Source organism: Bos javanicus, chromosome 4 (assembly GCF_032452875.1).
Source record: "Bos javanicus breed banteng chromosome 4, ARS-OSU_banteng_1.0, whole genome shotgun sequence".
NCBI lineage: Eukaryota > Metazoa > Chordata > Mammalia > Artiodactyla > Bovidae > Bos > Bos javanicus.
Genome location: NC_083871.1, coordinates 45386632 through 45400496, shown reverse-complemented (window position 1 = coordinate 45400496; position 13865 = coordinate 45386632). Strand labels below are relative to the sequence as shown.

Sequence of the window (13865 nt, the reverse complement as noted above, 5' to 3'; positions counted from 1 at the left end):
ATCTTTTTTTTAGACACTATATATTATCCTGAATAATTGTAGCCTTTTCTTCCTGCTGAGGTCTTGCGAAATTTTTTCACTAGTTGGAACTTTAGTTTTGTCCCTGTTCCTGGCAATGTTTCTTGTGACATTCATTGGCTTTCTTCATTTGTGACTGGACTAAATGTTTGGCCACTACCTCCTTTTCCAGCAATGTATGCCTTTCAATTTTAGGCAGAATTCCACAGAAAAGTAATTCACATTCAATACCATTTATGTCCTTTAAACAGATCCTTGAATTTGGGCCTCTGCAGCTGTTCCTCTCCCCACTCTTCTCCCTTAGTCACTACTGTTATTTGCTACCAGGATTCCACCTCTCCTGCCTTCTAACACTTCCTTGGCTGTGTATAATCCCCAGGCCTGTTTTTTTTTTTTTTTTAAACAATCAAGTCAATATATTTTTAATGACAAAATGGTTAGTGTTAACCCTATGTAACATGTGATCAGAAGTAGCTAAAGACCACGGGGTGGTAACTATCAGAAGTAATACTGGACAGAGGATTACTTACAAAAAGATCAATTTTCAATAGAAAAACTGATCATTTCCCTTGGGAAATATATTTAATATTTTATTATTAAGCAACTGGGGCAAAAAGGCCTGGTTTTCTAAACTGACAACTTTTTATCCTGATAAGCTTATTTCTGTTAGAGATGCTAATGAGGACAGAGAGTATTAGACACCTTCCTACACAGAGGTCATCTGTGTATCTTAAGGGGCGGGCTTCTTCCCCTGACATTCAAGGTGACGGTGATGCCACATTTAAGGGTGCATAGATGAACCAATAAGGAACATATTTGGAGTTTGAAGAGCCTCTGGATGTTCCTGAAATCCTCAGTGTGTGCCAACCTACTATTCTGCTGCAAAACAAAGGCTACAAAGGTATTATATATTTGAGTGAACTCCTTATCAGCATTCTATCCCAATTATGCAACTTTTGATTAAAGTACACTTTCAAGATGGGAAGTGACTCCAAAGTGAGTCTTCTCTAAATGATCACCAGTTTCCCCCAATCACTAGACTGAAGAAGATGCATTTAATATACAGATATACATTTGCCCTGAAAAGCAGTCTGGCAATAGATAATCTTACTGGGGAGCATTAATTCCAATTTGTGACCATGGTAAACCATATTGTTTTCCAATGTTAAAAATGTGTCCTCTTTAGCTGACTTTTTATCCTTTTTAGAAACTGCTTGGCTATTCAGAGTTGGACTAAGTCAAAGGGATAACCTGAGAAAGAAGTGAACTGTTTGAGGCATATTTACCTGCTCTGTAAATATTGGTCTTCTTTTCCACTCCCATCCCTAATGCCAAGACAACGTTAGCTGTGTGCTACAATAGTTCTTGGCCTTTTAGGATGCAGCCTTTTTGATGAAATGATGATAACTTAAACCTCCCAAGGAATATCCAATACATATAAAATTTCGCATTTGATTTCAGGACATTCACATACTCCAGGGACCCTCTGTGAGGCTGGCATAGATCTCAGTTTCTGCATTTGTGCTAATGAAGTAGTCTGTAAGTGTTGCTATAATATCACCTTGTTGGTGCACTTGCTTTATAAAAGACGTGTTCCACAGACTCACAGACATAGAAAACAAACTAATGGTTACCAAACAGGAAAAGCAGTGGAGCAGGGACAAATTAAGAGTTTGGAACTAGCAGATACACCCTATGTATACAAAAAGATAGGCAACAAGGACCTACTGTATAGCACAGACAACTGTATTCAATATCCTGTAATAAACCATAATGTAAAATAATTTGAAAAGCAATATCTATATCTGAATCACTTTTCTGCACACCAAAAACAAACCCAACCTTATAAATCAAATATACTTCAATTAAAATTTCAATAAATAAATAAAAATAAAAGGCTTGTTCCAGGTTTTAGAAATTTTTGAATGCTTAGAAACCTGCCACCCACCCAAAAAGATACCAATTTAATTTTATAATGGGTAATGTAATAATTATTGTGAGAAGGAAATAGTGCTGTACAAATAAAGAATTTGAAACTGATTCCTGATGAGCAAACTCCTTAAAATATAAGAAGTTTCTGATATTCAGTTATTAAGTCATCTGTGATGAGTTCTGTCACTAACAGAAGACTCAGGTAACTCTGTCTATATTCTAGTCAGCTCACATACATACAGTACATCCTTATATGGCAGCGGGCAGGCTGTTGTGTAGTGTGTGTGAAGGGGGAATTTGCTTTTTCTCGAAGCACTGCTAATGTGGGATTCCACTGAGAGACAACACAGTTCTGCTAAGGACATCTATCTAGGTCAAGGGTGTATGCATTCCCTTTATAATGCCAATTCAGTTTGAAATAAAAATAGATTTATTTTCCAGTCTTTTCTGAATATTTCCAGTAATTACTGTAAAAAACATAGCATGTATTTTTATATTTGTTTCTAAAGGAAATTTATTCTAGATATCCTATAGAAGTATTTTACCTACATTGTTTCTTTTGTAAATTTAATGAACATCATTGTGAATAAAATTGCATACACATAATATAACTTTTACAAAGATTTTAAATTGGAAATATGCACAAATATAGATACATTTGCAGGTAAATTATTGGCATTGGTTGAGGGCAAGTGCTAAATAAATGTTTTAATCATAATTTTTTTTTTTACAGCAGGACTGTATTCTTTTAGAGTATTTACAGTAACTTCTCCCAAATCAAGCCTTCAAATTCAGTATTCTCCAAAAACAAATAAGCCTTCCTCACCATTCATTCAAATACTGGCTTCTGGACTTCCTCATCCCTAAAGTAAATAAAGAAATCTCTGAAAGGACTAACGTTTAGGATTTAATTTCATTGTCTGTCTTTCAGATGTGACCCTGGATTTTCTGGGCCAGCTTGTGAGATGGCATCCCAGACATTCCCAATGTTTATTTCTGAAAGCTTTGGCAGTTCCAGGCTCTCGTCTTACCATAATTTTTACTCTATCCGTGGTGCTGAAGTCAGCTTTGGCTGTGGTGTCTTGGCCAGTGGTAAGGCCCTGGTTTTCAACAAAGATGGGAGGCGTCAGTTAATCACATCTTTCCTTGACAGCTCACAATCCAGGTGAGTTAAAGCAGAATGAAATACATACAGAAATAAGATAGCAAAGATTGAATTCATATCTATTAATTTTCTTTTTTTTCCTTTGTTACTAATATATATATGTATCTTCTGATTTTCAGTCAAGATGAGAGGAAGCTTATAGTTTATATAGGGTTAATTTGCCCTAGTTTTTAATAAATTAAAAGGCTCATTATGATTTTAAGATACTAATGACTGACTAGATTTTTTTAAAAATATGAAATGTTAGCATCAAAACTGTTCTTAAGCCAAGGGCTAGTTAATTATTTATGTAGTTTTATTTATTTGGCAGCTTGCAGAGGCTGATTAGATTTACCCTACATCTTCCCTTCCCCCAGTGCTTAATAAATAATGTAGCAAGAGAATGATTGACATTTTAAGTGTATGTACACAAGTATGTAGTATACAAATATGTGTAAACATATGGTTATATTTGTATAAATAGATGTCTATAAAACACATGTATTGACCTCATCTTCTACATATATTCATATATATCTCAGTGAAATTGCTTACATTTTATAGAAGAGGGATGAATGGAAACCTACAGCTTTTGAGTAGTTTATTGAAATTGGTTCAAAATTCTTTAAAAGCCACAATGAATGTTTTAAATGTTTATGCACACTAATTATAGACAGTTCATGTCTAGGTTTCTCCAGTTCACATTGAGGCTGGGAAGCAAGTCTGTTCTGAGCACGTGCAAAGCCCCTGACCAACCTGGTGAAGGTGTTTTATTACATTATTCTTATGATAATGGGATAACTTGGAAACTCTTGGAGCATTATTCATATCTCAACTATCATGAGCCCAGGTATGTTGGAAAGCATTTGGAAAAATGGGAGGATGATAGTTCCTTCCTAAGGAAATCTTTGTTCAAGTGGTGTAAGAGCCTAGATACTTTTGCATTGAGAGATGGTAAGGATAAAGATTGATGCCTCTTGCAATGAACAACTAGCAAGCTACAGTCTTGTAATCTGTTTGCCCTGCTGACTTCTGGTAATTTGAAAAAATTTATTCTCGTATTCTGAAATGTATATCTAAGGGAAATATGTTTTTATGTCTAGGAAAGAGAAAAATAATTAACACTTTTTTCCCTTTTCAACTATAGTACAAACTATTAGATAAGATTTTAATATAGTACTAAATTATAAATGCTGTTGACAAATATTTGTCAGCAATATATGATAAATTATAATAAATCATATGAGATAATAACTCATAAAATCTTATGACTGATTTTTTTAAATTTGCATGTAACATAATTGAGTTATAAGTAGAAAGATATTTTTCTAGCACATATATCATCCCTGGCAAAGATGGAGTTGGAGGCTGTATTTAAAGCCCTTTCTTCAGGCCACTGCTGTTTTTCTTTGGCTTATATATTTCACAGTCTACAGTCACAATTGTGAGATTTAAGTTTTACTTGAAGCAGAGCCATCCTTCAGTTTGGGTAGTGATAATCACCATTTGTGATTATACAATTTCAAATGTATCCAAAGAGTCACCTCCTTTTCTAGAACACTTTTTGACCTGCTGACTGAAATTCCTTTAAAACAGCCGAAGAGGAAGATGGGAAAGTTAAAATAGCACTAAAGTAGGTATCCCTGTGGCTTATATCCACTGTCAAATATAAAGAGCTAATAGAGTTTGCCTTCCTGGAAGTACATACATGTTGAACATGGAAAGATGTGAAAAAGAGTTGAGACTTTGGGCACTGAAGTGTGCATTGGCATCATAGCAAAAAACAGGGCAATGATGATTTTATATACTTTGAAGTTTTGCCTAGAGCTATCCCTATATTTAAGTATTTGCAAATACATGAGAACTTTTATCGATATTTTCATTAGAAAGTGAGGTACCGTGTAATAGAGATAGTATTTAACAGTTATTATGAGTAGTAAATATTATATGTTATAAAATTTAAGAATGCACCAAATATGTTGAATCTATTCCCTCTAGGGGTAGACACAAGACTAAACTCAATGTTCTCACTCAGTAGAGACATATGAATCCTAAAGAAACATTTTGTAGACTCTCCATAATAAGCATTAAGAGAAAATCTAGCAAAACTCAAGATGATAATAAAAAATAATGAAAGCGTGAAGAAAATATCATTGTCCTAAGTTAAATTGGCCTAAAATACATTTTTTTCTAACAAAGATAGACAGTTTCAAATTCAGTAATCAATTTGTAGCATGAAATTTAATTAATCTTTGTTGATATGAAAAATAATTATAGATTTAATGTGCTATTGCAAAGGTACGTTTAATCTTGCCTGCCATTTGACAGCAACATTTTTCTTCTAAGCAGAATCAAGGTGGCTTTTCAACACTAGGTATGTGCACAGCTTTAAAGATTAAGATCAGAGTGGAGATTTTTTTAAATGGAGAATATGGTAGTGGTACCAAGAACACTTTCATTTTATATATATTGCCTCTGTCCAAGAGACTCTTCCTTCCTCTTACATAAATATTAATAAAGGGTAACATAGCAGTAGAATTTGATATATTCTAGACACTAAATTACATTTTATATGATAAATAATACAAACCATGTAAACTCACCATAGGACAGTTAATTATATCTTCATGCCTTTAGCCATTTGCTGAGTTTTCTTCAGTATAAATTACTATATGTAATTGCTGTGAATTTCATATTGTCCCTTTCTGCCATGGTTGTTAGAAAATGAAGTGTGATCCCTATTAGATATGCTAGTTGGCTAACTCCTGTTATTCCTAGCTGATTTCTAATAATTTGCTTACCTGTAGTTCTCTCAATAAATGAAGAGTTCTGCTTGTTATTTATATTTATAAAAGTTAAAGTCTGTATATATCTGAGTTAATCTTTTAACTCTTAACTGATTAGATTGTCTTGTAAACTAAAATATGAAACTTTATATTGTTGGTGAAACTGATATTATTCTAGATTTTTCTTAATTATGGGGCTTGTTTTTTTATTCTAAAATTATAAAGTCTAACAATATTTTATTTTTGTCTTGATTATTGATTATAAGAAATCCATGAGCTTAGTACATATCCAAAAAGGGAATCTTGAAACAGAAAGTTGACTTAAATTCCTGGGTTTTCATCTAGGAATAGTCAGATCAAATGGTTCCATAGCTTTACTAGCCAGTTACTGTAATAGGTATAGAGTAGGAAAAACAGAGACTCCCACCCCACCTGAAGATATAATGTAGCGATAAAGAACACAGACTCTAGAGCCGTGTTCACTAGATCCATACCCTGGCATTGTCACTTAAAAGCTGCTTAACCTAAAAGAAAATCTTTAACCTCATTTTGCCTTTGTGTTTGAATCTCTATCAGAGTACACTGATAATATGTACTTATTCTATGCAGAAAGAATTTATTAAGTCCTTTTTATATACCAGGTTCTAGGTGCTAAGATAAAATAGTGAAAAACAGAAAAAAGTCTATGACTTTGCCGTAAGGATAGTGTTATTCCAGTTTCACAGATGAAGATGCTGAAGCGCATAGAGGTTAAATACCTTCCCTGCAGCTGCAAAGTTGTCAACCATTAGGTGCCAAGAGTCTGATTACAGACTCACAGTCTTAACATCTCTGCTGATGAAAATATCGGTCACTTCAATTACTGTTATCACACACATATACACTTTATTTTCTTTAAAATTTCCTGAGAAATTCTACTTCTCAGTTGTTAATTTTTAACATTGTGTATAGTTTCATCAGAAAAAATAATACCTGCTTTTAAAATTATTAATATAAAATTATAATTTTCTAATAACAATGCTAATACAATAATATTATTAAATTAATGTATTATATTTTTATTGTTAAGCCAGTTTGAATATAGTTTGATTATTTTATTATTTCTTTGCTATGTTGACATAAATAATATTTAATTATTTAATAAATATTTAGAAAAAATAAAGTGAGAATTACTGAAATAACTTAAATTTTATTCTTTTAATAAACTCACATTGATTAAAATATTAGCAAATTATCTACTTAAAAATAATAAACTTATGGTAACTATGTCTTTTTAGGTTAAGAAATGCTTTTTAGTTTATATTTCTGTATTTAAACGTTGATTTATCCTATTTAAAAAGTCTGTTTACTCACATTTCAAAAAGTCCTACCACTTTTTTAGTGTTTATATCATCAATGATTGTAATCAGGTTATTCCACCCCATATTTTCATGTACAAATTATTTAAAGAAAAAATAGACTTTATTTTTAATAAGTTTCAGTACATAAAAAATATATTTTCAAGATGTGATTTAATGCTTCTTTGTGTAATAATTAAAAGATGAACATAATACAAATATGAAAATCAATCTAATTTTTCAGTAAATCCAGCCTCAGACTTTGAAGTTTTTAAAGAATTTTTTTCTCAGTTTTCCAACCAGTTACCTGCCTTAGGGAGTTTTTCTTTGCTCACTAGGAAAAAGATTCAGTCCTTTCAGTGTGCGTTAACGCAGACAACTCTCCTGGTGTTTAATTGTACATTGATGGAGATAAATGTTCCATTTGCCATTCGCTTCACATCTCACCTTGTGTATGGATGTGAGCAGCATGGTACTGTGATTTATGGAGCTTTCAAGCAGATGTCATTGCAGTGGCAATTAATGTATGGTTCCTGCTGCTGTGTACAATGATTGCTCCTGGAAATTAGATATTCTTCTTAATTTTCTTCCCCATTTGTCAGATGCAGGTTTGTTGTCATAGCCACCATGACAGAGCAAGTGACCTCGCACACTATGCTAAACTCATGGGAATGAGAAACTGCCATGGTTCCTACCAGTCCAAAACTATAATATGTGTAACAAGCTGCCAATATTCTTTACCAGACTTAGGCGAATCTTGCCACATTGACAACTGTGTTTTATTGGGTTAGTGTCTCTGAGAGCAACTGAGTGAAAGGAGTCATATTTTGGATGTATCAAGACTTTGTTGCAGTCAGACAAAAAACTGGAAAATCTCAAAAATGTTTGTCATAGTGGGAGAATTATTTTTTCAAATATTATACTGCAGAAAACAAGATCCTGCTATAAATGTTTGTATTTTAAGACACCAAAATAATCCAAAATTTTACTTCTGTTTTCTGCTTTAGAATAATCTCCGTAGAATTACCAGATGATGCAAGACAGTTTGGAATTCAGTTCAGATGGTGGCAACCATACCATTCTTCCCAGGGAGAGGATGTATGGGCTATTGATGAGATTATCATGACATCTGTACTTTTCAACAGCATTAGTCTTGACTTTACCAATCTTGTGGAAGTCACTCAGTCTCTGGGATTCTACCTTGGAAATGTTCAGCCATACTGTGGCCATGACTGGACCCTTTGGTAAGGATTTCATCTTTGTTCTTGTTGTTGTTATATTTTGCATTCAGGATTGAAACACAAAGATGACCTTCCAGTCCACCTAGCACTTAGTCTTTTGTATTAATTGAACATGAACCATTTGAAAAGTCATTATTATGTCTATAAGTAAGTTATCTTGGGAAAGAAGACTGAAAACAAAATACTGATAGATTTAAAGATAAATCTTACTGTGTTTATTATTAATCTTGAATTTTTACTTTCCCACCATTACACGTAAAAACCCTCTTCACCAAGTGTTAATATCTAAAGTGACTAACATATTCTCCCTTCAAGGTGGTCCATCATGATCACAGTGAAAATTGAAATCACTTTAAAAAATTTCTCATGAGATGTTTTATTTTCATGCTGTCTTACATAAAGTCCAAGAAGCTTTTCCATCCCTGATTTGTTTAATAAGATCTCCTTTGTTTTAAAATTAATTTAATTGGAGGCTAATTACTTTTATCAAGATTGGACCAGTGACTTGTATAGCTAATGTCAGTGGAGTTTCAAGATTGTAGAATCTCTTAGTCCAGATACCTTTCATTCTTAGATTTGTTTCTCCCTATGATCATATGCAAACTTAATTATACATTAAGTGGTAAATGAATAATTTAAGACTGTAATTAGTACTTCAGAAACATCGGTAGGATGACACAATAGTGATTAACTAGAGTCAGGAGGTGGCCACTTTGGAAATCTAGGAGGAGGCTGCTGCTGCTGCTAAGTCACGTCAGTCGTGTCCGACTCTCTGCGACCCCATAGACGGCAGCCTACCAGGCTCCTCCGTCCCTGGGATTCTCCAAGCAAGAGTACTGGAGTGGGGTGCCATCGCCTTCTCCGAGGAGGAGGCTATGTTTGGGTAATTCAGAGAGTGGATACAATGCATTCCACCAATTGGGAAGTAAAAAAACGGGAAGTTCCAGGCACTTGAAGACCTGAAGGAAGAGCATTCAGCTACAAGAACCTTTTAGTGCAAAGACTCCCATAGCATGAGCGACTATGGCATGTTCAAAAATCAGGAAGTATGCCAGTGGTGCTGGAGCCTCAGGGATGAGGGAGCAAATGTCAGAAATGGAAGCCAAGAGATGTGCAGAAGCCCGATCAGGTAGGAGTTTCCAGGCTTAGAGATGCTACATTAAAACTCAGGTCTGTAAAATCTCACAACTCACAGCCTTCATCATTGTACATTCTACCCCTCTCTGGGTTCCCTTAGAACTTTAAGCATGATTGAAGAATAATTCTCTGAGTCTTTTACTTTCTCTTGAGTCATGGTCAGACCAATTTAATTTCTCCAGATGAATCTCACCAAAAGCTATTCACTGCAATTGTCTCCAGAGAGTATATCATAAATGACCCATCAGTGACCTTATCATAATTAGAGGTAAATTTTACACACCATTGCACATAAAATTACCTTTGATGGGAACTGTGCATGGACAGTTACATCTCACACAGCAGGCTGAAATTCTAGCATCAAAATGACAGCTAATGGAATGGAAGTACAGCTGATCACTTTTGCTGTGAGCACTGTCCAACTAGATAAAATGAAATTTCTATATGACAAAATATAAAAGGTTATATTCTGTATTTTCTAGTTGATAGCTTCAGGTGCTTATTTTTGTGCATGTTCTTTCTTAGTCCCAGAGTCTTCAAAGAAAATAAAGGGGTAAAGCAAATAAGATACAAAAATGTAAAGCAAAATGAGAGTTCTTGGAATTTTATGATTCTGAAATTTTAAATTGACCTAAATTAACCACCATCCAAATTGATCTTATATCATAAACTGTATCCCCCAAGTTTGTTTAGCAGTTTTTCTTTCCAGCACTTCTAATACAACAAAGAATCATATCACGAATGCAAGTCCTGTATCATGTTTATTTTTTCATAAATAGTTCACATCTGCTCAAATAAACTCCAAAGTTGCTGAGCATTTTAATTTAACACTTGGGTTGAATGCATGATAACAGCAGTTTAATTTCTGTGCTTTGATCAAAACCCTAAGAACAATATTCTTTCACACAAGCCTGATGAGTATTCTTAACCCACCACTGCTTTAATTGGTGGAGATACATTTACTTTGTGAAAGTACAATCACAGTAATTATAGAAAGCCATAAGAAAATATAAATAATTGTACAATCCCCATGGGCACCTTGAGCAACGCCATAGGAGTTTTATTAACAGCCACATGTGAGCAATCAGATTTGACTTTCTGATCTTCTCTGAAACGAAAAGGAGTTGTCCTGGTTATGAAACAACAGAGAGTATACTCTGGTGGTGATAATGAGACTAGAGAAACACATTAACCACTTTAATAAGGACATGAAAAATGCTCTCTACTCATTAAAATGAAACAACATGGAAGGTTTCAAACTGTTCCCATTTTCTTAGCCAATGAATCAGAATAAAGCCTCTTTTAATGACACCGTTTTCTCTCTGCTGCTGTTGAGGAATATATTGTCCGAGTTCAATGTGAACTCATTTTAGTGATGTTTTTAAGAAACAACTTATTGCAATATTAAAATTCAAATGATGATATTGACCAACGATTTATCGTAACTGCCTAGTCCTAAAACAAGTTGTTTTTTTGTTTTTGTTTTTGTTTTTTCTTTTTCAATGTAGAACCTTTGGAGCATGTTATCTTATTAAGTAAAAATTTTTTGAACATGTTCAAATATGTGGCCTCTGGCCTTCAATGACCTTGCTTCTCTCAAGGGAAATTTTGAAATGTATACATGTTTGCCACAAATGACTGGTGTTAAATTAATTATTGTTGGCTTTTCCCAGCTGTGAGTTCATTTGGTTCTCATTTTCTAACTTACGACTTTCCATGGGCATGGATTCCTGTTACTGAGAGTATTCTCCAGGGAAAACCTGGACAATTGCTTTTTCATTAGAAGAACTACAGTCAATATGCTATAAATCACTTTACAGTGTGTCATATTAGAGCATGTTTTTCCATGTGGAAATGAATTGCTTTTAATTATTCGTAGTACTTTCCTTTCTTCCATGCATAGTCTCTGAAATCAGAACCTCTGTCTGCTTTATGTTCTAAAGATAGTCTTTAAAGCCCCTTCCATGTATTTTAAGATCACTAAGGGAATTATTTTAATTGATGTTTATTAAAGGTGAATTGACCAATGCTATTAGAGAGAATACCAAGGCACATTTACATTCCTCTGTCTTATCTAGTAGACTAGCTTAAGTATACAGGTGGGAAGGAATTGTTTATTATGCAGAGTTGTTTTTTTTTTTAATGTAGAGTTTTAGTTTCAAAATGTGTAAACCTGTGAGAGGATGGTCATTATAGCATATTATAATTGGTAGTTGGTTTTAGTAGAAGACATAAAGAGTTTTCCAGACAACCAAAGACTAAAGGAGTTCAGCACAACTAGATGGGCTTTACAAGAAATGTGTTAAAGGAGTGTCTTCAAGCTGAAACAAAATGGCTCTAATTGATAACAGGAAAACATAGAATAAATCCCACTGATAAAAGTAAATACATAGTTAAATTCAAAACACTCTCATGTTGTAGTGTTTGCATGCTTGCTAAGTCATTTCAGTTGTGTCCAACTCTTTGTGACAACTATGGACCATAGCCCACCAGGCTTCTCTGTCCATGGAATTCTCTAGGCAAGAATACTGGAGTGCATTGCCATGCCTTCCTCCAGGGGATCTTCCTGATCCAAGGGTCAAACCCATGTCTCTTATGTCTCCTGCATTGGAGGATTGGTTCTTTCCTGGGAAGCCTTAAGTTGTAGTGGTGGTAGGTAAACACTTATAAATCTAGTATAAAGGTTAGAAGACAAAAGTAGTAAAAATAATTATAATTACAATAATTTGTTAACAGAAAAGATAAAAAATATGTAAATTATGACCCCCAAACATGAAACATGGTGGGGGAAGTTAAAAATATAGAGCTTTAGTATTCATTTGACTTAAGTTGTTATCAACTTAAAATAGACAGTTATATATATAAGATACTTTATATAAACCTCATGGTAGCTGCAAAGTAAAAACCTGGAATAGATATACAAAAGATAAAGAGAGTGGAACCTAAGCATATCACTACAGAAAATCATCAAATCATGAAGAAAAAGAGCAAGAGAAGAAAGGAAGAAATGAATTACAAAATTACAAAAGAAAGAAATTACAACCAGAAAACAATTAACACAATGACAATAGTAAGTTTTAGTAAGTCCAAACCTTTCAAAAATTATTTTGAATGAAATGGACTGAATTCTCCAATCAAAAGCCAGAGTGACTGAATGGATTAAAAGAAACAAGACCCAACTTTATATTGCCTCCAAGAGTCTCACTTCAGCTTTCAGATAGCACACAAACTCAAAGGGATGGGAAAAGATATTCCATACAAACAGAAGCCAGAAGAAAGCAGGAGTAGCTATACTTATATCAGACAAAATAGACTTAAAGCAAAGACTGTAATAAAAGATAAAGATAGGTGTTACATAATGAGAAAGTTACTACCCCAACAAGGCTATAAAACATTTGTAAATATTTATGCACCCCAACATAGGAGCATCTAAATATATAAAGCAAATATGAACAGACATGAAGGGAAAAATCAACAGCTATACAAGAATAGGAATGGACTCAGGTCTCTACTTTCAATATTGGATTCATGTAGAATATCAGTAAGAAAACATTGATCTTAAAAGACAAGTTAGACCAGATATATTTAACAAACATTTATGAAACATTGCTTCCAAAAGTAGAAGACTGCGTATTCTTTTCAAGTGCACATGATACATTCTCCAGGTTAGAGCATATGTTAGGCCACAAAACAAGTCCGAACAACTTTAAGAAGTCTGAAGTCATGTCAAGCAATTTTTCCAACCACAATGGTGTGAAACTAGAAATCAATTACAAGAAGTAAACTGGAAAATCCACAAACATGGAAATTAAACAATGTGCTACTGAACAATGGGTTGAAACATTAAAGAATGTCTTGAGACAAATGAAAATGGAAATACAACATAGCAAAACATATGGAGTGGGAATTCCCTGGTGGTCAATTGCTTAGGAATCCACACTGACTATCAAGGGCCCAGGTTAAGTCCCTGGTTGGAGAACTAAGATTGTGCAAGCCTTGCAACATGGCAAAAAGAAAAAGAGAGGGATGGATCCAAAGCAGTTCTAAGAGAGAAGTTCATAGTAATAAAAGACTACATTAAGAAATAAGAATGATGTCAAATAAACCTAGCTTTGTACTTCAAGGAACTAGATAAAGAAGGACAAAATAATTTCAAAGTTATTAGAAGGAAAGAAATAACAAAGATCAGAGTGAAAATAAATGCAACAGAGACTAAAAAGATAATAGAAAAGATCAGTGAATCTAAGAAGTGGTTTTCTGAAAAAAATAA

General features: G+C 33.8%; 1 protein-coding gene across 4 annotated transcripts in view; it reads left to right on the top strand.

The window, feature by feature from the left end:
- The window catches only part of RELN (reelin), a 557702-nt gene that overhangs the window by 370011 nt on the left and 173826 nt on the right, over positions 1 to 13865 (top strand). For all 4 annotated transcript variants that reach the window (XM_061413895.1, XM_061413894.1, XM_061413897.1 and 1 more), the window contains 3 exons: positions 2882 to 3115; positions 3783 to 3944; positions 8225 to 8461. In XM_061413895.1, coding sequence (XP_061269879.1) covers positions 2882 to 3115; positions 3783 to 3944; positions 8225 to 8461 — 633 coding nt within the window. The remainder of the gene's footprint in view (positions 1 to 2881; positions 3116 to 3782; positions 3945 to 8224; positions 8462 to 13865) is intronic.